Here is a 20,834-nt window from a genome sequence, read left to right on the forward strand (position 1 = left end):
TTGTTTCAGGTTTCCATCACGTATCCGAAAAAGGAAAATTGACGGATTACGAAATTGATCTGGAGTTGTTGATTTTTCGGGTCCAAAAAATAAATATTTTTTTTTCCACTAAAGTGGTTACCACATAGCTTACGTAACCAGGAGCTCGATGAGAAAAGTTAGACAAATTGGGGCGGGCATTGCGAGGTTAGAAACGAGTAAATGGGCCATGTCTGGCCGTGTAGATGTAGAACCCAGGTGGTAAAAAAAGTTGGTCCCCCAAATAAACGCAGAAATTATCGTACAGGGGTGCGCAACCAAACTTGTGACAAATAATATTCGCACAGCCTGTTGCGCGGTGGCTGCGGAGAATTTTGCCCGGTGGCCTGGGAGACCGCCCCTGCAAAAAAAAATTTTTGACCCGGCCTGTCGGGTTTCTTTTTTTTTCCACTCTGCCAAAGCGTCAAAGAGAAAAGAATACAGCATTACCTGTTTGAAACTTTAGACAAGCTCAGATTATTGCCATATCAACGTTGTTGGTTGATTTCCCGATACTTCTGAACTCTGCTCCGGCTCATATTGTTTCCCCTTGATAGGTTAGCAAGTGTTGCATCAAATTCCTGTGCATTTTGTTTGTTGGCCAGATCCCGCTTTCCTGGTGGCTCTGAACCGAAACTTGGCTTTTGTACTTTAGCAACGGTCTATTAGCATTGTGTTTGCATCAATTGTGTGCGACATTGGCATTTGTTGTGTTACAATACTAGTGGCGAAATTTTTTACACCTGTGCTGCTTCCCGAATAATGGCAGACCAGACTACCCTCTCGTCTCTCGAGGAGACGACGACCCAGGACGTCACCACCACCACGACCCCTCCCATGAATGATCTTTCTTTTGCGAAAAAGAGCACCACAGAGCCCGCAGGACTGGATGACATTAGTCATGTCCTGAATAGACTCAATCTGGATTTGGATGAATCGCCAGACAGACTCGACCACCTGGACCACCTGGACCATCTCGATGCGCGCCACGCTAACTCGTCCATCTTCTCTGCCCAATTCTCTCCGCTGGCACAGCAGGTCAAGACCCATATCCCTTCAACGCCGCCGGATCCGAGCTCCAAACTCTCCTCCAGCTCGTCAACCTCCACTCTGCTGCTGCCGAATCAGCAGTCCTTCTCTGCCACTCAGCCTCGGACGCCAACCTGGTCCAACTCCTCCAAGTTGGCCTCATTCCAGTCTCACGTGTTACCCGACCTCGCGTCCACACCCAACACCCAGCACTCCCAATTCGGCCACCAGTTCCTGTCCATGACCCCCCAGATGCCGTCCCCGATTTCCGGGTTCGCGGGCCCCCACGGCACCCCGTTCTCCAACCCGGGCTCGGGACTCAACTTCCAGTCCTCTTCTGTGGGCCAGTTCGTTCTCCCTGAGAACACCCCTGCACCACTAGGAAAGGACAAGGACGAGCTGTTTGACCCGCTCTCGCGGGCCTCTTCCACGTCATCGTTCGGTCCGCCTATCGGCAGTCAGATGGGCCCCCAAATGGGCGACCAAAGCCGTCGGCTCACCTACCCGCTCGCCTCTCCGTCCCAGGACACCTCCATTTCTGCTCTGCATCCGGCACTCACCAACGAGATGTTGGCCGGCACCGTTGCCGGAGGCTCTATTGGCATGGGAGTGAGCACCTCCTCTAACGGGTCGTCGTTTCCGGGCTCAAACCTCGTTTCTGGGTACAACCAACAGATGTCTGTTCCGATGAACAGCAGAAATTCATACAAGTCCAATTACAACGGTTACTCCAAGCCGGCACAAAGCGACAGTCCCCGTCCTCAATTGTCGATGTCTGCCACTGCAAATGTCCATAGAAAGCACTCGTCGAACAAGCGTCGGGGCGAGGACGCTTCGAGGTTTTTGAATGCCTCTTTGGACGATTTTGTCAACGACATTTATTTCCTGTGCAAAGATCAACACGGATGTCGGTTCCTTCAACGGCAACTGGAGATTGGCGGCTCGGAAGCGGCCACCAAGATCTTCAACGAGATCCAACTGAATGTCATTGAGCTGATGGTGGACCCGTTCGGCAACTATTTGATCCAAAAGTTGTTGGAGAAAGTCAACGACGAGCAGCGCACCACGCTTTTCAAAAATGCGTCGGCGCAGTTCGTCCGGATTGCGTTGGATGCACACGGCACAAGGGCCCTACAAAAGCTGGTGGAGTGTACCAAGACACAGGTGGAATGCGACGTGATTGTGCAAGCTCTTTCTTCTTACGTGGTGCTGTTGAGTAGAGACCTGAACGGCAACCATGTTGTACAGAAATGTCTACAGAAACTGCCTCCCGCCTCGTGCGACTTCATCTTTGATGCTGCGTGCGACAACTGCGTCAAGATCGCCAAACATAGACACGGATGCTGTGTTCTGCAACGGTGTTTTGACCACGGAACGTCGGAACAATGTGAGAGGCTCGCGTTGCAGGTGGGCCGTCATTGTGTCGAGCTCAGCACGGATCCATACGGGAACTACGTGGTGCAGTACGTGTTGAGCATGGAGGAGAACCGGCTGCGGGTTGCAAACGATATGTTTTCCGGCTCCAAGCTGCCCAACACTGTTCCGGCCATCGAACTGGTGGTCAACTCGCTCACATCGAACCTGATCAAATTGTCGACGCACAAGTTCGGGTCCAACGTGATCGAGAAGAGTCTGCGGATCCCGACGCTGGCGCCGCTGCTGATTTCCCAGCTGCTCAAGGAAACGTCAAACCTCAAACTCCTGCTACACGACGCTTACGGAAACTACGTGCTTCAGACAGCTTTGGACGTTGCTGACGACACCAGTTTCAAAGACCTCAGCGAGCTGCTCAAGCCGTACCTGGGGGACGTGAGAAACACCCCGCACGGGCGCCGGATCTTGTCCAAGCTGGCCTCTCGCGGCGGCTCGTCCTTGAACGGTGCTTCGTTCGACAGGAACAGCTACTCATTGTGATGCATATTTCTTTGTATTTTAGCTGGAATAGCCAGAAATGTATATCAGTACAACAAATGCAAGCATATCAGACGACCTCTCGTAAAAAATACGAAACTTGCATGTTGCTGCGTTCGTTCCGTTCCGGAACTAAATTTATCTGGAGCAATTCCAACTTTTTCCAGATAGTTTATTTATTTTTCTTTTCTCTCGTTCAGCTCGTATGGCTAATAAAACGTCCACCGCAACAAAGAAAACGTCGTACCAGGCAACAGAGCCGGCTCCTCAACAGCAGCCGGCAATCCCCAAGTACATCCCCAAAGATGAGATCGAGTGGGAGTTCGGTGGCCCTCTTGGTGCCCTGGGAATGATGACCGGTTTCCCTGCCCTGATGTACTACATGTGGATCTCGGCTAGATTCTACCATGGGTCTCCAGCGTGGCCCACCCAGGACCAATCGTGGTCGCAGTTCCTTGAACTCCTGGTTGGCTACGTCAAATCCGACGCAAACCCTTCCTTCTTCTCCATGTTTGTGTTCTTCTCTTACATCTTCCTCCAAGCCGTCTTCTACGTCACTTTGCCCGGCATCTGGACAAAAGGCCAGCCGCTTGCGCACAGAAATGGTGAGCAGCTGCCATACTTTTGCAACGCTTACATCACCTTCTACGTCAACTTCATCGTGGTGTCTGTGCTGCACTACCTCAACATCTTCAAGATCTACTACATCGTTGACAACTTTGGTGAGATCATGACCTGCGCCATCTTCTCGGGTATCTCGTTCTCCATTCTGTTGTACCTCTACACTCTCTACGTCTCCAAGGATTATCTCAGAATGACCGGTAACCCTATCTACGACGTTTTCATGGGGGCTCCACTCAACCCAAGAATTGGAATCATCGACCTCAAGATGTTCTTCGAGGTCAGACTCCCTTGGTACACGCTGTTCTTCCTCTCCTATGGCTTGTGCCTTAAACAGTACGAGGAATACGGCCAGATCTCCACCCAGGCCTGGTTCATGCTCTTGGCACACTATCTGTACGCCAACGCATGCTCCAAGGGTGAAGAGCTTATTGTTCCAACCTGGGACATGGCATACGAGAAGTTTGGATTCATGCTCATCTTCTGGAACATTGCCGGTGTTCCATACACCTACTGCCACGGAACCTTGTATCTGTATTACCACAACCCAGAGGAGTATAACTGGTCTACGGGCTACAACGTGTTCTGTTTTGCTCTTCTATTAGTGGCATACTACTTCTTTGACACTTGCAATGGCCAAAAGAACTCGTTCCGCAAGATCATGGCCGGCGACACCCAGATCCGTAAGTCGTTCCCGTTCCTGCCTTACCAGGTGCTCAAGAACCCAAGATACATCAAGTGTGCAAACGGATCTGTGCTGCTTACAGACGGATGGTACAAGTACGCCAGAAAACTTCACTACACGGCCGACTGGTTGCAATCGTGCTCGTGGGGACTGATCTGCGGCTTTGGCTCGTTCTTCCCGTGGTTCTTCCCGGTCTTTTTCTTCATTGTGCTTGCTCATAGAGCCCATAGAGACATCGCCAAGTGCAAGAAGAAGTATAAAGCCGACTGGGATAAGTATGTCAAGGAATGTCCGTACGTGTTCATTCCGTACGTGTTTTAGATAGACAATACATCAATCTTGCTCAGCAATGGCTATTAATCTCTCGTCAATTTCGTCTGCGCTCAGTGTTCTGAATCCAGAGGACGTGGCGATGCCGATCTCGAGGTCGTTTTTTCTAAACTCGGTGCTCAAGGAGTTGCTCAACGTCACAATTGCAAACTCCACCACTTTGGTCCAATCTCCTTTCACCAAAACGCCATCCTTCTTCTTCTTGTGAGCACGTTCCAGAGCTGTCGTCACCTCCTGCTGTTTAGGGCCGGTGGAAACAGCAACCGCACGGAAGAAGTAGCCGGCTGGATCAGTCTTGAAAACGCTGGGTCCCAGCTCGTCGTCCACAGAAATAAACGTTAACGAAACACCCATCGGTCTCATGTATGCTTTTTGTGTGTACAGCTGTGCAAGGTTGGCCATTCTCTTGGCCAGAGCGTCGATCGGCATCTCGTAACCATATTTGTATTTGAACTCAGCAGCCTCTGCTCTGGCCCTCATGGCGAGCGACCGAGCATCGGCAATCGACCCGGTGGCCAGCATTCCGATCGACTCCGACACCTGGAAGATGTAACTAATGGTGGACGGATCCAGCAATTTATCAGGGATCTTCTTTTGCGAAACAACAACCGAGGAGTCCTCGCCAACAACACCAATGCTTGTGATGTTGGCCGAGTTCACAGCCTTGAAGGCGTACTCGACCTGGTATAAACGGCCTTCTGGCGAAAAAACAGTGATGTGGCGATCAAATCCCGCAGAGCCTGAGGTTAGTGCGCGCGAATTGGGTCTACTTACCAGACATGATTGATTGGTTTTTAGTAGTATTTTTTTGCCACTGCTTGGAATTATGTCGGGTGGTTACGCGATCAGGTAATAGCTTATGTAATTTGCAAGAAATAAATAGCACCGCTCAACGGTGGTTCTCTTTGAGGATACGGTCTGCGAATTCGGCAAACGTTTCGGTCTGGTTGACCTGGGCATGCAAGGAGGGCTGTAGGAAAACCGCCAGCGTGTTTCTGGAGATTCCTGGAAGTTGTGTGCCTTGGACGTAGTGGGGAACGGCCTTAAATTGGTGGCCAGACACTTCTTCAAGCGCAGAGCCGCTTTGGAACGCCAGACAGTCCGGTGGGATGTTCACTTTGACCACCTTTCCCTGACGGTCCTGGATGTACAGTCCGGCGTTTGGATCTGGACTGGAGCTCAGCTCTTTGTCACCGTCGAAGAATAGAGCCGAGGTGAGAGCAGTGATACAGGAGTGGTCGCAGTGCAGTCCACACCAGTCTGAGTTGGACGGAGCAGAGCTGGGTAGATAATGCAGCAATCTGGCCTTGGAAGTGGTGCTTTCCTTGATGACTGACTCCAGGTAGCCGGACTCGTAGTTCTTGAGGTGTTTCTCGCAGTAGAGGTCGATTTTGGCGCATATTTTCAAACTGACCTCGATCATCAGCGTGATGAGCGCTTTGCAGTTATTCTGAAAGTTCTTCAAGTTTTCCTGGTCTTCTTTGGGCCATTTATTCCAAGTGGTGTATGCCTTATAATTTTCATAACCTTTACAATCTTCGACTGGAGGTCCTTCCAAAGTCGGGTCTTTGAAGAACGAACAGTTGATGTAGAAAGACCCTTTCAATTTATCCAGAACTCCGTTAGCCAACGTTTCTTTTCCGAGCGACCATCCGGTTAAATAAAACCCATCTGGGCATTCCAACTCTTTTAGGTATTTTTCCTCCAAATTAGCGAGATAAGAAGCCTGAGTCAGCACGGTCTTCCGCAGTTTCTGGTACTCCTGTGGCAAGTCCTTCACAACGAGAATGCCCAAAGAGTTTTCGCCGAAAGCGTCGACCAGGTTTTCCTGGGAAATATCGTTAATTGAAACAACAACAGGAGAGCTCATTTGTAACGACGATCGACCTCAAATTAGAGTGTTGAACTTTTTTTTTTCTTTTAAAATTATTTTCCCTTTGTTATGTCGTATAGATGGCTGGACGAAGATAGCACGATATCTTTGGATTACAAGGCCAATCAGAAGACGCCATTTTACGAGCCGATCGTAAATACGTTCCAGGATGGCGGATATAACCCGAACGTGTCATATCATTTCAATCCTGATGTGTCACAATATCATTACGGAGTGCGACACCCAATGAAACCGTTCCGGTTAATGTTGACAGATCATCTTGTGCTAGCTTACAAATTGTACGAGAAAATGGACGTGTATCACTCGCATAGAGCGTCGCGAGAAGAGCTTTTGGAGTTCCATTCGGACGATTACATCAAATTCCTCGAGTCGGTGACTCCAGATAACGTCAAAAAATATAGTCAGTACCTCAAACAGTTCAACATCGGAGACGATTGTCCCGTTTTTGAGGGCATGTACGATTACAGTCAGATATACGCCGGGGCTTCGTTGGATGCCTCGCGCAAGCTTATATCTGGAATGAGCGATATTGCAATTAATTGGTCGGGTGGCTTGCACCACGCCAAAAAATACGAGCCGAGCGGGTTCTGTTACGTGAATGATATTGTTCTTGCGATATTGAACATGTTGACCGTTCACCCTCGTGTTTTGTACATTGATATCGATCTTCACCACGGAGACGGTGTCCAGGAGGCATTCTACCTAACAGACAGAGTGATGACAGTATCTTTCCACAAATACAACGGTGAATTTTTCCCTGGAACGGGAAACCACGACGAGGTCGGACTCGGAAAGGGAAAACACTTTGCGCTTAACATTCCATTACAGGACGGTATTGACGACGAGTCATATATCCGTTTGTTCAAGTCTGTGATGGAGCCTGTGATTACTAATTACAAACCGACCGCGATTGTTCAGCAGTGTGGAGCAGATTCGCTGGGATACGACAGACTGGGCTGTTTCAACCTTAACATTGCAGCCCATGGAGAGTGCGTCAAGTTCATCAAGAGTTTTGGACTCCCTATGCTCGTTCTGGGGGGCGGAGGATATACGCCGAGAAACGTGAGTCGGTTGTGGTGTTACGAGACAAGTATCATGACCAACGTGAAGCTGAACTCCAAACTACCGGAGACGCTGCCGTTCCGCAATTTTTTCCAGCCAGACTACTCTTTGCATCCAAACTTGGGTGATCGCCTAGACAACAAGAACTCCAAGCGGTATCTGGAGAATCTCCGGAACCAACTGCTGGAACACCTGCGATTTTTGCGGGGTGCTCCGTCGGTGGCCATGAACGAGATCCCGCCCGATATCCAGAACATGTCCACGGACGAGGAACAGGCCATTTTGGACAAACTCAACAAGGAGTCCGAGTACGACGAGTATTTGGAGAGCGAAAGACAAAAGATGAACGACAAGGACCAGGCGCGAACAAACGAGCAAGAGGAATGAATTATATTTTACTATATTACACGAAGGGAACCGAATCATTTTCGTCGCTGAAAATGTCGTAATTCTCATAGTCAAAGCCTTCTGTTTGCAAGCTCCATAGTTTTTTCAGCTTCATCAAGGAGATTTCGCCCGAGCCAATCCCCAAGTCCATCAACGCTTTGAAACAGCTTTCAATTAGCAGTTTCTGCTTTGGTAGCACGCTACATAGACCGCAAACGAATAGGGGCCATTGGACCATGATCAACCGATGATCAAACTGGTAGTATAGGTAGTGGTCGAAGTCGACGTTTTTGGAAGAATCGGACGACTCAGACAGCTTGGAGTAATGAAGAGCCAACTCTTCAATGTCTTGCTCCGTGAGACTTTGTTTGTAGCTGACCAACGGCTCCAATCCGAGAAGCATCCTGTTCACCACGTCCTGGACCAGCTCGTTGGTGATAGCCAGTCCCTTGCTTCCGAAACAGTGCTTCATGGTGAGAATTTTCAGATACGACGCGTCGGTGTACAACTGCTGGCTGAGATCGAACCAGCTGTACCAGTTCTGTGTATCGTCTGAGTTTGTGGTTTGCGGATTCGTATTATGAATGTAGCCGGACATGACGATTCCCCGTCCGTCTGGGTTGTTGGCGTGGATGCCTGTTGGGTTGAGCGGGTGGTTTGGAGAGTCGATGGAGATTCTGTACGGTGGACCATCCGCTAGACACTTGAACAGACGTGCTTTTTCCACTAGTCCAATCATTTTCAGAACCTGGGAGTTTTTCACTTGACCGTCTTCGTTCAGAATATGCTGTACAGCGAATTCCACTGCCTTTTTCTTCACAAACACGCGCCGAGCCTCCAAAGTCAGCACGATCTCTTTGAAAAGTTCCTGCACGTCGTCATTGAATCCCAGATACAAATTAAACGTGGAATGGACGGGGGCAGGAACATGATAGTTTCCTGCGGTGTAGAACCCAAACCGCTGCAACGTGACTCCAACAGGGCTTGTGCTTTTGACCACGTCCAGGAACTCGATCAGTTCAGGGAAGTTGTGGATCGTTCCGCCCGAGGACGAGGTCAGAGCTGCCAACGTTTCCATCGAATAGAACCAGATCCAGACGATACCCAGGTCCAGCGAAATCGCCATGTATTTGCAATACTTGATCAGAAGGTCCTTGGCTCCACGGAGATGTGCACGCCATTGGGACCCGGTTGACGCCGAGTAGTCAGAGGCCAGAATTAAAATGGTGAGCAGAAGCGACTGAATGTTATTAAGAATTTTCGGCTTGGAGTGCAGTATGCTATCCAGCGACTTGAGACACGAAGACAGGTAGCCCGCACGGAGTCGCTTGTGCGGGTCGTCATGCTCAGAAGGCGGCGTGCCTATTTTTGGCCGCGCCTGGTAACTCTCGTACCGTGCAGAAATAGCAAGTAGAGCATATAATAAATGAGGCGACGATTTGGCTTCCAGCAAAAAGCACTTGATGAACGAGTTGTGTAGCAAGTTGGTAGTCAAAGGCAGCACGTTCAAGTGTATTTTCGTGATTAGAACATTCAGATACCCAAAATGCGGCGAGTTAATGTCCCAATGGAAAAAGGTAGCAAGATCGTTCAAGTCCTGAGACTTGATCGAGGCATTAAGTCCCGTGACAAAATCTGGCCGCTCGGACAAATTGGCAATCATCGTAGACATTGGCGGAGGCGGGAATGCTGACAAGTTTTGACTGGTGCTAGAAACAGATTTTGGAGAACTTTCGTTGTTGTATTTCGTCTCCAACGTATTGGTCAACCGTCTAATATAAAAGTCATACGACGGACTGTTTGCCGGCTCGCTCGACGTCTCCGACACCGCACGAACGCTGTTTGAGTTGGCCCTTGAATGGTCTGGAAAGTAGTCAAAGTCTGTGTCGAAACTCTGAATAAGATCGTTCAAATCGGAGATCAAATGGCTGGCCCCCGTAAATAGGTTGTTATCGAGCTCTTTGGACTGGTGCAAGGGTGTAGGCGGATCAAAAGATAGCTGTCTCCGCATCTCGAGCTCAAAAGCAGCATTTGATTTTGCCTGGAGGTCTGGTTCAGGAGTCACAATCTTTGGCAACTCCAGCAGTTCGGCTGCCAAAGGTGGATTTTGAACCATGGAGGGCGGCTGTAGAAAAGTCAGTGACGAAACTGCTGGCTCCGATTTAGCAGCGACCGGTTGCTCTTTGGCATTTTTAAGCTTATTGGTGTGATCCACATCACTAGCAGAGTCCGGAAGATTGACCAGCTTTGTGTTTTGCGTCTCTATGGTGAAAGTTCTGGCGTTTGTGAACTTGATCGTCCGCTCATAGTTACACGATTTGTTCAAACGGGCACAATTCCAACATTTGGGCTTGCCTTCGTCGCATTTGAGCTTCCGTCGCTTGCATTCCTTACAGCCGTTACGCGAGTACTGCCGCTTCTTCTTCGTGAGCTCGCTCATGGGAGAAGTAACCCAAACACCTATTATCAACTACAAAATTGTAGATTACAAAAAAGGGAAGTTTTTTCCGTCCGGTGCATGGGTGTCGGTGATTCCCAGAAACCCTAAAAATTAAAATTTTCAGTCCCTGGCAGCTTACCTAAGTTAAACCGCTGGGTTTCCAATTCTGGCAACAGTCAAGATCTTCGTGCGTGCAAACTTTTTCAGGCGCTACGTCACGGCCAATTTTTACAATGCTCTGCCTTTGACCCAACAATAGGCGCTTTGATTTTTCGACGGGACTTTCGACGCGGAATGTTTAAAGGACGTCGAAAAATAAAAATAAACAAGTGAAACCACTACAAAGAGCGGCAACACAAGCACGAACGCCAGCAGCTTGTACATCGGATCCACGCAAGTGCTGCTTGTCTATTACTATTACACGCGCAAATGTCTCGTCCAGTCAACGGCGCGGGGTCTTATGACACCACTTTGGTCGCGGGGCTGAACAAAATAGATATTGGCCCCAGACTCGCTTCTACGCCTCCTTCGTCAACTACGTCCCGCAAAAACAGTTCTTCCGATGCCATAGTGTCAAAAAAGCCTCCCAAAATATGTCACGAGTGCGGGAAGGTTATTATAGGCACGTTGGTCCGAGCCATGGACCGGATCTACCATGTGGAATGTTTCCGCTGCTATGATTGCGGGAACCAGTGCTCGAACAAGTTCTTTGCGGCCGATGTCGAGATCAACAACCAGACCGTCCAAGTCCCGTTGTGCGAGTACGATTACTTCAAGCGTATCGATCTCATATGTTCCACCTGCGACAAAGCCATTCGAGGCTCGTATATCACAGCCGTGGGCCAGAAGTTCCACCCCGAGCACTTCTTCTGCGAGGTCTGCCACAAGGTGTTTGACTCCGAAGATTACTACGAACATCAAAACAAAATTTACTGTCATTACCACTATTCCATTCTTTATGCTGCGCAGTGCGAGGCGTGCAAATCTGCCATACTAAAACAATATGTTGATCTTTACAGGGGAGGAAGAGACCAGCAATGGCACCCCGAATGTTTCATGGTCCACAAATTCTGGGGAGTTGACGTGACTGTCGAGTGCATCGGCCTCAATCACGGAGGCCTCAAGTCGCTAGCCGACCCTGAATCTAAAAGCTCGTTAAGTCCAGATCAACTATTTGATGTGGAGAAAAAATTAGAGCGCATGACAATGTCCATATGGGTTACCCTTTCTGAGTTTGAGGAAGGCTGTGCCTCGTGCATCTCGGACATGTTGCACTGTGCCTCTACGGGGAACCAACTCGGTGGCCTCCTGGTGACCGGCCAGCTCGTCCTGAAAGTAGAGTACCTATTCCGCGGAATCGATATTCTCCACGACTGTGCAGAGGCTTCCCGGATCCACATCGACTACTCTACTAACCACAAGCTCTCTCCACTCAGCAAAGAGCCCCGCAGCATGTCGTCCAAAATAATGTCGTATCTGACGTTCCTCCGCGACACCGACAGATCAAAATTACTGTCGAGTTCTCACACTCAGCAGCTGCTATCCTTAATTTCCACTCTGGCTCATTACATCAAACTGATATCCAGAAACACCCTTTTGCATGCTCTTGAATACAACAAAGTCAACCACTCCACCATTGCCACAGATAGATATCTCCGTGAGCTTTCAAGTCACGATTCAATTCCGCAGGATGTGTTCTCCGTTTTGGGTGTCCCTCCAAACGCCAAAGATCTATGCTTCCGGTGTCAAAAGAGCATCGAGGAAGATTGTTATAGGTTTGGTGACCACAGATGGCATCTGGACTGTTTTGACTGTTCTAACTGTTCCAAACACCTTGGATCTCAAACAAATTTAAGCGAGGTGACTTTTAACGTTCATACAGAAAAGATTCTTTGCGCCAGCTGCTCAGCAGAGGACGTCGATGCCCAGCCGGGTTTCAGAAGAGTGTCACGTTATATGCAATTGATTTATCTTTTGAAGATCGCGTTAATCAGATCTCGTCATGCTATGCTGAAACGCGGTATCATCACGAAAACTCCATCGCAGACGCTTGTGTCTTCTGATTCGTATGACCAGCACGTGTCGGACATCAAGAGAATGCGTTCGAAGCGACAAAACCAGCGGATTGGTGTGGCCTCTGCCGAGGCACGCAAGTCGATCATAGTGGAAGCTCCTGAAGCTTCTTCTGCGGGAATGGAGGAGGTGGATCCAGAGTCGATGAGAATGTACTCATCATCTTCTTCTGCATCTAAATTCCTAAGGAAGGAGAAATCTTTGGGCCGTAAGGGGTCCAAGAGACTCAGAATCGAGGACGTTCCAATGAACTCCAAGCCACATGCCACCAACCTGGATGTTACTTCGAATCTTCTGAAAAACGAGAAAGGTCTCACATTGGACGATATTCCCCGGATTGTTTCTTCGGAGCAAGCCAGAGAACACCGTCCTAATGCGTTCAAGTTCCAGAAAAGAGCGTACACTCCTGCAAACTCCACCATTCCTGCTCCTAAGGAAGTGAAAACAAAGGGCACAGATTCGATTCAGGTGCCAGCACCACTTAATAACAAAACCAGTTCAGGAGCCCCTTCGTCGCCAGTTCCTCAATACAGAGCGTCTCCGAACTCCAACGGCAAGCCTCGGCCTGTTGATCGTGCGAACACCTCGACCAGGCCGGCGGCTGTTAGATATTCAGAGTTTTCCAAGAAAGACAACGAATTCTTGCAACATATTGCTGCGTTTTCTTTGCACAGAATGATGGGAAACACGTTGTCACTGGAAGACTGTCTTTCTTTCATTTCAGTCAAGAAGAATGCCTCGTTCTGGGAGAAAATGTTTGGAAACTCTGGCAGTAACAAAAAGTCTCATGGAAAAGTGTTTGGGTCGCCTCTTGAGGATCTGGTGGAGAAGTATGGTGTTGAGAGTGATTTGGGACTGGGCCCTAAAAAGCTTAGAATCCCAATGTTTGTGGACGAGATCATCAACGTGATGCACACCATGGATTTATCTGTTGAAGGAGTTTTCCGTATCAATGGTAACATTAAGCGTTTGAGACAGCTGACAGAGGAGATCGACAACAATCCTCAGCAAGTGCCTGATTTGAGCAAAGAGACGCCGATCCAATTGGCTGCTTTGCTAAAACGATTCACAAGAGAGATGCCTGATCCCTTGCTCACTTTCAAGCTGTACGATTTGTTCATTCTGTCTCACAAGTTTGCGGACGATGTGGCCAAACGGGACCAGATTCTGAAACTTGCGTATTGCATGCTGCCAAAGGTGCACAGAGATCTTGCAGAGGTGCTATTTTCGTTCTTCAACTGGGTTGCGTCGTTCTGTTTGATCGATGAAGAGAACGGGTCCAAGATGGATATCCACAACCTTGCCACGGTGCTCACGCCAAACATTCTGTACTCGAGACCAAAGGCCGATTTGAAAGACATCCCTGCCAGCTCGTCAGACCTGGTTCCACAGGGAGAGAATCACTTCTTGGCCATTGAGGTGATCAACACGTTGATCGAGGCACAGGACGAGTTCAGCATTGTTCCGAAGGAAATCCTCCATGTTTATGAACAGGCCGGGTTCAAGAACTGTCCCGCCGATATGAAGACCAAAGACATTCTTGCCAGGTGCAACAGCGTCTACAACGAGCATCCAAACTAGAATTACACATTATTTATCCTGCCAAATGGTTTTGGTCTGCTGCATAGCACCGCGACCAAAGAAGCTCATCATGACTTTGAATCTATCGCTGCTGTCCACCAGACTGGCCTTGAACAAGTCGTTGCGCTTTCCGGCCTCTTCGTGTTGCTTAGTCAGGATGGCCAGGGTGTCGAGCTCACCGGCACACTTGGGGCACGACTGTTCGGCCGAAGAGGACTGCGTGAATTCGTTTGCCAAACAGCTTTCGTGGTACGAGTGGGAGCATCTGAAGTGAACAATCGGGAACGAAAGAGAGCGTCCACACGATGAGCATTTCGACCGGTTGATGACCTGCGGCTCTGAGTTCTGTTTCGCCAGCTCGTCGGAAATTGTCGCGGCCTCCTGCTGATACGACTGGATCAACTTCTCGTTCTTGGCAATCTCCTGTTTCTGGCGACCAATGTGCTCAACTAAATATCCTTTGATCAAGCCGAGCTTGACAAAGGAAGTCTTGCTGAGAAGTTTCACCAGCTCCAACGGGGTCATAAGTTTAAGCGAGTCAATCTTCATTATCAAACTGGCCACTTTCTCTTCCCCGATCTGGTTGAACACTTTTTCTGACGACGTGTAAACGGAAAGCGCCAATTTATATAAGTCTGGCTCCTTGCTACCGTATTTCTCAATGATTTCTAATGATTTATCATAATTTTGCGCCAGTATTGAAGACCTGAACATGTCCAGTTCGAAACCTTGAGCAGAGTCGTCTGCTGTTTCTCTGATGATAATTTCTGCTTCGTTGAACTCGCCGAGATTCGACAGCAGAAGCAGGTCTGTCTGGTCTTGTAAATCCCACTGGCTCTTTTGGATTGTTTCAAGTAAAGCTTTGGCCTTTCCCTGCCATAATGCGGTCTCTGCTTTGTCCTTAGTGGTGGACATTGTCAGATACATCTCGTACAGCGTAATCATGATGTCCTTTTTGTCCTTTTCGTTGCCGCCAAACTTGTCGTAGCTCTCGATGCACGCTTCTAGGAAAATGACAAACTCGTTCGGATGGTTGACAAACGACTGGAAGATGATCCGCGGACGCGGTGGCAGGTACGTTGGCTGTGTGTCTGGAAGCTCCTCTGTGTCCGCGAGGTTCATGAACGAGACAAACTGTCTGTACGAAGTTAGAATTGGGTGACTGACGTTGGATTTGGGAGCAGCAGAGAGCTCCTCCAGGTCAAATGCAGGCTCTGGACTATATCTTCCCGTGAAGACATCGATCAAAAGCAAGGTGCACTCGTTGGGCACCGAGTCCAAAAACCATTTCACATTGTCGATCAGAACGCGTAACAGATCGTCTATTGGTAGTGTGCGAATGTACTTCATGGTGAGCTCTGAGTTCTTCATGTCATGCAGCTGGATATCCACCACGATCGACGGAACATTGAACTTTTTTGCAATGTTGGCCGCAAGAACAGAGTACCCGCTCTCGCGACAAACACTGATGATAGTTTGCATGTCGAACTCTCTGTGTTTCTCAATGACCTGGTAGTCCTCGTCTATTGGGACTGACTCGTAGTACTCCTGGATTTTTTCTGGTTTCTTCAGCTTGCAGTAGCAGCAGAGAAGCAGAGTGGTGTGGTCGATCGACGACTTCCCAGTGCTGACGAGTTTCTCGAGGTACTCAGCCAGAAACGGTATTTTGAAACTCTCTTTGTATTTTTGGATGATCTCGCTTGTTTTCCCGAGATCTATGCTGTCCATGTACTGTTTAGTTGCCTCTTCAAGCTCTCCCTTGTCGTATAAGTAGTCTCCGTACTGTTTGCGGATCTTAAGAAGTTGCTCGGCGCTGTAGTTTTCGTCCTCGGCGAGTTTAATGGCAATGTTGAACAGTTCGCGTTGCACGAGCAAGTCCAGTTTTTCGGCCAGATCTTTCTCTTTGAGCTGGAAAAGCAATCCGTCCGAGTTGAATACGTAGAGACTGTCCCAGAGAACGAAGATCTCCACCACTGTGTTTGTGATTGTCTGGTTCAAGGCGATGAACTTGTTCACCACGTCGACGACAATCAGCTTATTGGTGACAATTGACGACGCAGCCGTCAAGCTCGAGCTCACACTGCTCACAATGACAACGTACCGGTCCTTGTAGGTGAAGATGCGACGTTTAGGAATGTCCAGCAACAAGTTGTGAGTTTTGCCCCGTAAGTTGTAGAACTGGAGACTCTGGTCTCTGGCGACCACCAAGTTGCGTTTCTGGTCATGCACCACGGCACTGCAGTTGATATCGACGCCCATTGAGTCGTCCAGCACGCGGTCGGGACGACCCTGGTTGCGGCCGGTGGTTGGGATGGTGAATATCGTGGAAACGTTCGACACGTACAGCATCGAGTCGTCGCGGAAATGGACTCCTGTGATCGGGTCTTTGGACTCGTACACCACGCGCTGCCGCGATCCGCGGTCGTGGAGCAGATCGCCCCGCACCACAATGACTGTTCCGTTGGCAAACCCAAACACTAGCACGGAGAAGGCTGGGGTGGAGTCGAAACACGTGAGTGGGAAATCGTTTGTTCCGTTAGTTACCTGGCACAGGGAGTGGTAATCGGTGTTGTAGTCGAGTTTGCGCAAGGTCTGGATCTTGGCCAGGTCCCACAGCTTCAAAGTGACGGGCTGGCCCTGTTTCTCGGCGATTGTGCACAGAAACCCATTGTGGCCGTCGATACCCTGGAACGGCACAAACAGGACCCGGGTGATGTCCCAGCCGAGCTCGTATGCCTGGAACTCGAACACGGGTTCAAACAGCTTGTTCACGAGCCTGACCGAGCCTTGAGCCGTGGCGAGCACAAGCAGGTCCGGCGTGGCGGAAATCGCACTCACGCCTAAGTCCGAGTACAGCGCATTGGGCGTGCCGTAGTTCGGGTCCTGGATCGGCACGCTCTCGAAGAACGGGAACTGTCTCCAATTTGTAAGAGACATGACAAGAGAAAACAAAACCAACCATTATTTAGCCACTGTGTGGCGGTGTTGAAACAAATCTGAAAAAAGGGCAGGGAGTTTAGTTGGATAAAAAGACGCGAAACTGTTTGTTTGCAAACTCATGATTGACAGCTTCTCGTCCATCAAGACGTCGTCGTCGGTATACTCCGACCGCGACGATAAAGAGAACCAAGATCCAAAAAAGATCTGGAGCTTTGTTAACCCTTATTCGCAGAGCCTGTGGTTCTTGTCCCGCGGGAACGAGGGCCAGGAGATCAAAGATATGCTGAAGAAAACCGAGGAACTGAACCAAACGGGAAAGACCATTACGGTAGTTCGTCCACCGGATAAGAAGTTGCCGCCGTTGCCTGCAAAACTGCTCACAGACTTCCCAACGCCAGTGAGGGATTCGTTTGAGGACTCCCGAGCCCAGGTGATTGTTTCGCTTGAACAGCAGTATATCCAGGACCTGGACCTGTTGAATGCAGTGTGCTCGTCGTTTGCCGCTTTCGTGGACGACCACGGCATCCCTCTAAGCTCTACAGAGATCACCACGTTGTTCGGTAACGTGAACCTGATGACCAGTCTTAGTGAGCTGTTGGTCAACAATTTGCTGTCTAGATTTCCCCTTGAGCAGACTCTCGACGACCATTTCACAAGAATGATACAGGTATACCCGTCGTACATGGCTTTGCACCCAAAACGAATGGGCATCTGCCACTCAATTCTAAATGACCCCAGATACAAGCCGTGGGTCGACTCGCTGCAGGGAATCAACGTGGAGAAACTGGTCGAGGTGCCGTATCAGAAGATTGCCCGTCTCAAGGAAACACTCACCACGCTCGAACTGCTGGAAACGTGTCCCAAATTCCAGAAGCTGCTGGACGTCCGCAGCAGTCTGCCATCTCCAGTCACCGCACCGGCAGTCCTGCTCCACATCCCCGAGCTCTGGAAGGAAAAGTACAAGCAGAAATGGAAAGAGATCATGAAAGAGCCATTCGAGTACCAGCAGCTAGTGTTTTTCCAGCACGAGTTCAAACTGATCCACCACACGTTCAACCACACAATCAAGAAAATGGACCAGAGTCTGAAATACCAAAAGCAAACAATGCTATCGTGCGAGAACATCGGCACCGTGTTTGTCCACCTGTACAAAGATCTGCCGGACAACAATTCCTCGGGCCAGTTGACTCCCAGGTCGCTGTTTTTCAAAGACAGCTTCATCACGTCGTCGTACGAACTCTACCTCGAAAAAAGCAAGACGCAGTCCAACATCGTCAACAAGCTCATGTCCAAGTTCGAGTATTCGCTCGGCCCAATGGTGGAGGAAATGAGTGCCACGATCGAGCTGGCGAGCCACAAAATAGCCAAGTTGCAAAAGACGTTCCACAAGATCGACCGCGACACGAAAATCAGCAAACTCACCACCATCTACCAGCTGAACGGCCAATTGCGAGCGGCATTGCTGCTGATTGCCAAGCTGTACGAGAAATACGTCGCATCGACACTGCTGGTGTTCCGAGGGAGGTCTGAGTCTGCCGAAAAGATTGTCGAGAACTACGTCAATCTGCGGCAGCAAAACAAACAGATTGCCGTTTCGTCGTCCAACGCCACGTTCGACCAGTCGCTCGCGCTCACCAAAGTCGTGCGACGGCTTTACCATTGACTGCTCCCGGGTAAATACATTTACCCAGACGGCTGACATAATCGAGAAATTGTCAAGGTAATCTTTCGTACTAAAATTAGGCCATCAAAGGGATGAACATCGAAACGCCTGCTCAGACCAACAACGACGATGCGCCGACACAGAAATCCGATGCTTTCACGGAAACAGACCGGTTCGAGCTGCTACAGTATTTGGAAACGGTAGAGTGCGAAGAGTACTTGGATCTGTTCGTTTCAAACAAGATCAAGACGGAGTTGCTCCCCCAGCTGGACAGAAACGCTCTGAAGGAGATCGGCATCACCAAAGTTGGCGACCGGATCCGGCTGCAGATTCTGGTCCACTTGCTCAACACAGAGAGACTCAAGTCCAAGATCAAGGTGACCGATTTGGCTGACGTGATCTCCAACTCGTCAGCCACTCTGGAAAGTGTGGACCGCGCAATCACCAGCAACGACAGAAACAACTCGAATCTGGACACACCCAAGGAAGACGACCAGTTCAGAAACACAGTCACCATCATTGGTCCAGACGGCCAGCCAAACAAGCTGAGTGTCACGGGCTGTTTCAGTTCTGCCTCGATCAAACAGAAAGCCTTGTCGAGCATGGGCATTGGCGGGGCCAACGTCGAGGAGTGGCGCGCGTACTACGTGAACAACGACGGCTCGCTGCATTTGATGTTCGACGCCGAGTTCACGGCACTGTGCCATTCGGCCAAACGACCAGAAAAGGAACGCATTATTCTGTGCCATTCGAGCGAGTCGCCGTCTGAAACCGCGCTGGCCACGTCGCAGTCCATCCGCAGCAACGAGACCAGCAAGTCGGGTACTCTGAAGGGATTCCTTGGCCAGCGGCCACCGTCTCAGCTCATCTCCACCAACCTGGGCGAGTACTTCCCTGAAACAGGAGCTTCTGAGCTGCGGGACGTGATGCGCAACAGCGTCAGGTTCTCCATGTACAGTTCCAAGATGGGCTCTATTCACTCCACCAGAGAGTCCATCTATTCTGGCAGACCGGCCTCCATTGCCAGCTCCGTGTTCAGCTACGGCGTGGCCGTTCCCGTGAAACACACCGTCGGAGAGGTGATGCTCAACCGGTCAAACGCAGCAGACACCATCAAGGCAGACCGCTCGCCACCAATCGGCACCGACGGCACTATCCGCGCGGGCGTGCACAACATGACCCTCGACCCAAAGGCCAACAGTCTGGACACCCAGCAGCGCGCACGCATGTCGATCGCTCTCTCCACCAGAGAGAACCGCGACTCCACCATAATCAAGCTCTTTGACGACGAGGACGACGAGGACTCGTTCGACTCCTCGGAACAGATGAGCATTCTGCTAGACAGCCACGACGGGCCGTCCGTTTGGCACAAGGGAAGCAAAATCGGCCAGGGCTCGTTCGGCACGGTGTATTTGGGTCTCAACGGCTTGACCGGAGAATTAATGGCTGTGAAACAGGTCAGTCTGCCAACATCATCAGAGTCCTCGAAAATGACCATGGTCAACGCTCTGAAACAGGAACTCACCCTGCTCAAGGTGATGAACCACGAAAACATCGTGCGGTACTTGGGCTCCTCGTCAGACGCTACTAATATCTACATCTTCCTGGAATACATCCCAGGAGGCTCGGTCAGCTCGATGCTCACCACGTACGGACCGTTCGAGGAGCCACTTGTGCGAAACTTCATCACACAGGTCCTCATCGGTCTGCAGTATCTGCACGAAGAAGGCATTATTCATCGAGATATAAAAGGTGCCAACATTCTGATCGATATAGACGGAACAGTCAAGATCAGCGACTTTGGCATCTCGAAAAAGACAACAGAGGTCGACGAGGAAGGAACTCAGGACTATGAGCTGTCCAAGCAGAAGAAACGCGCTTCCTTGCAGGGATCGGTCTATTGGATGGCTCCTGAAGTTGTGAAACAGATCGCATACACCGACAAGGCTGATATTTGGTCGGTTGGCTGCCTGATCGTAGAAATGCTCACGGGAAAACACCCGTATCCTGGGTTCTCGCAAATGCAAGCCATTTTCAGAATCGGAACACTGACACTGCCCACCATCCCACGCGAGATCACAGACGACTGTGGTGACTTCTTGAGTATGACCTTTGAAACAGATTACAAGAAGCGTAGCAGTGCTTCCCGGTTACTCAAACACCCATTCATCGTGCCTCTGCTGACTACACGGAAATGAGC

General features: G+C 49.9%; 18 protein-coding genes across 18 annotated transcripts; 7 read left to right on the forward strand and 11 right to left on the reverse strand.

Moving 5' to 3' along the window:
* Window positions 1-669: 669 nt before the first annotated feature.
* Window positions 670-2,286, reverse strand: OGAPHI_003818 (uncharacterized protein; the record flags this gene model as incomplete). Its single annotated transcript, XM_046204830.1, has 4 exons — window positions 670-1,037; window positions 1,229-1,446; window positions 1,552-1,726; window positions 2,202-2,286. 4 exons carry the CDS (start codon window positions 2,284-2,286, stop codon window positions 670-672), a joined length of 846 nt encoding a protein of 281 aa, XP_046060834.1.
* OGAPHI_003819 (uncharacterized protein) lies at window positions 781-2,961 on the forward strand (the record flags this gene model as incomplete). The annotated part of the gene is made up of 1 exon (XM_046204831.1): window positions 781-2,961. The coding sequence occupies one exon, from the start codon at window positions 781-783 to the stop codon at window positions 2,959-2,961; it is 2,181 nt and encodes a 726-aa protein (XP_046060835.1).
* OGAPHI_003820 (uncharacterized protein) lies at window positions 2,781-4,492 on the reverse strand (the record flags this gene model as incomplete). Its single annotated transcript, XM_046204832.1, has 3 exons — window positions 2,781-2,900; window positions 3,254-4,177; window positions 4,289-4,492. The coding sequence occupies 3 exons, from the start codon at window positions 4,490-4,492 to the stop codon at window positions 2,781-2,783; spliced, it is 1,248 nt and encodes a 415-aa protein (XP_046060836.1).
* OGAPHI_003821 (uncharacterized protein) lies at window positions 3,018-4,585 on the forward strand (the record flags this gene model as incomplete). Its single annotated transcript, XM_046204833.1, has 2 exons — window positions 3,018-3,042; window positions 3,159-4,585. The coding sequence occupies 2 exons, from the start codon at window positions 3,018-3,020 to the stop codon at window positions 4,583-4,585; spliced, it is 1,452 nt and encodes a 483-aa protein (XP_046060837.1).
* A 12-nt stretch (window positions 4,586-4,597) lies between these two features.
* On the reverse strand, window positions 4,598-5,375 carry OGAPHI_003822 (uncharacterized protein; the record flags this gene model as incomplete). Its single annotated transcript, XM_046204834.1, has 2 exons — window positions 4,598-5,292; window positions 5,369-5,375. The coding sequence occupies 2 exons, from the start codon at window positions 5,373-5,375 to the stop codon at window positions 4,598-4,600; spliced, it is 702 nt and encodes a 233-aa protein (XP_046060838.1).
* A 108-nt stretch (window positions 5,376-5,483) lies between these two features.
* Window positions 5,484-6,464, reverse strand: OGAPHI_003823 (uncharacterized protein; the record flags this gene model as incomplete). Its single annotated transcript, XM_046204835.1, has 1 exon — window positions 5,484-6,464. The coding sequence occupies one exon, from the start codon at window positions 6,462-6,464 to the stop codon at window positions 5,484-5,486; it is 981 nt and encodes a 326-aa protein (XP_046060839.1).
* A 72-nt stretch (window positions 6,465-6,536) lies between these two features.
* Window positions 6,537-7,937, forward strand: OGAPHI_003824 (uncharacterized protein; the record flags this gene model as incomplete). Its single annotated transcript, XM_046204836.1, has 1 exon — window positions 6,537-7,937. One exon carries the CDS (start codon window positions 6,537-6,539, stop codon window positions 7,935-7,937), a length of 1,401 nt encoding a protein of 466 aa, XP_046060840.1.
* Window positions 7,938-7,953: 16 nt separating this feature from the next.
* OGAPHI_003825 (uncharacterized protein) lies at window positions 7,954-10,377 on the reverse strand (the record flags this gene model as incomplete). Its single annotated transcript, XM_046204837.1, has 1 exon — window positions 7,954-10,377. The coding sequence occupies one exon, from the start codon at window positions 10,375-10,377 to the stop codon at window positions 7,954-7,956; it is 2,424 nt and encodes an 807-aa protein (XP_046060841.1).
* OGAPHI_003826 (uncharacterized protein) lies at window positions 8,263-9,132 on the forward strand (the record flags this gene model as incomplete). The annotated part of the gene is made up of 2 exons (XM_046204838.1): window positions 8,263-8,469; window positions 8,830-9,132. The coding sequence occupies 2 exons, from the start codon at window positions 8,263-8,265 to the stop codon at window positions 9,130-9,132; spliced, it is 510 nt and encodes a 169-aa protein (XP_046060842.1).
* A 429-nt stretch (window positions 10,378-10,806) lies between the features above and the next one.
* OGAPHI_003827 (uncharacterized protein) lies at window positions 10,807-14,031 on the forward strand (the record flags this gene model as incomplete). Its single annotated transcript, XM_046204839.1, has 1 exon — window positions 10,807-14,031. One exon carries the CDS (start codon window positions 10,807-10,809, stop codon window positions 14,029-14,031), a length of 3,225 nt encoding a protein of 1,074 aa, XP_046060843.1.
* OGAPHI_003828 (uncharacterized protein) lies at window positions 12,378-12,872 on the reverse strand (the record flags this gene model as incomplete). Its single annotated transcript, XM_046204841.1, has 1 exon — window positions 12,378-12,872. One exon carries the CDS (start codon window positions 12,870-12,872, stop codon window positions 12,378-12,380), a length of 495 nt encoding a protein of 164 aa, XP_046060844.1.
* On the reverse strand, window positions 13,578-13,811 carry OGAPHI_003829 (uncharacterized protein; the record flags this gene model as incomplete). Its single annotated transcript, XM_046204842.1, has 1 exon — window positions 13,578-13,811. The coding sequence occupies one exon, from the start codon at window positions 13,809-13,811 to the stop codon at window positions 13,578-13,580; it is 234 nt and encodes a 77-aa protein (XP_046060845.1).
* Window positions 14,032-14,040: 9 nt separating the features above from the next.
* On the reverse strand, window positions 14,041-16,968 carry OGAPHI_003830 (uncharacterized protein; the record flags this gene model as incomplete). Its single annotated transcript, XM_046204843.1, has 1 exon — window positions 14,041-16,968. One exon carries the CDS (start codon window positions 16,966-16,968, stop codon window positions 14,041-14,043), a length of 2,928 nt encoding a protein of 975 aa, XP_046060846.1.
* A 121-nt stretch (window positions 16,969-17,089) lies between these two features.
* On the forward strand, window positions 17,090-18,634 carry OGAPHI_003831 (uncharacterized protein; the record flags this gene model as incomplete). The annotated part of the gene is made up of 1 exon (XM_046204844.1): window positions 17,090-18,634. One exon carries the CDS (start codon window positions 17,090-17,092, stop codon window positions 18,632-18,634), a length of 1,545 nt encoding a protein of 514 aa, XP_046060847.1.
* On the reverse strand, window positions 17,194-17,682 carry OGAPHI_003832 (uncharacterized protein; the record flags this gene model as incomplete). Its single annotated transcript, XM_046204845.1, has 1 exon — window positions 17,194-17,682. One exon carries the CDS (start codon window positions 17,680-17,682, stop codon window positions 17,194-17,196), a length of 489 nt encoding a protein of 162 aa, XP_046060848.1.
* A 92-nt stretch (window positions 18,635-18,726) lies between the features above and the next one.
* OGAPHI_003833 (uncharacterized protein) lies at window positions 18,727-20,832 on the forward strand (the record flags this gene model as incomplete). Its single annotated transcript, XM_046204846.1, has 1 exon — window positions 18,727-20,832. One exon carries the CDS (start codon window positions 18,727-18,729, stop codon window positions 20,830-20,832), a length of 2,106 nt encoding a protein of 701 aa, XP_046060849.1.
* OGAPHI_003834 (uncharacterized protein) lies at window positions 18,747-19,244 on the reverse strand (the record flags this gene model as incomplete). Its single annotated transcript, XM_046204847.1, has 1 exon — window positions 18,747-19,244. The coding sequence occupies one exon, from the start codon at window positions 19,242-19,244 to the stop codon at window positions 18,747-18,749; it is 498 nt and encodes a 165-aa protein (XP_046060850.1).
* On the reverse strand, window positions 19,674-20,189 carry OGAPHI_003835 (uncharacterized protein; the record flags this gene model as incomplete). Its single annotated transcript, XM_046204848.1, has 1 exon — window positions 19,674-20,189. One exon carries the CDS (start codon window positions 20,187-20,189, stop codon window positions 19,674-19,676), a length of 516 nt encoding a protein of 171 aa, XP_046060851.1.
* Window positions 20,833-20,834: the final 2 nt, after the last annotated feature.

This window comes from Ogataea philodendri (genome assembly GCF_020536065.1).
Source record: "Ogataea philodendri strain CBS6075 chromosome Unknown scaffold2, whole genome shotgun sequence".
Lineage (NCBI taxonomy): Eukaryota > Fungi > Ascomycota > Pichiomycetes > Pichiales > Pichiaceae > Ogataea > Ogataea philodendri.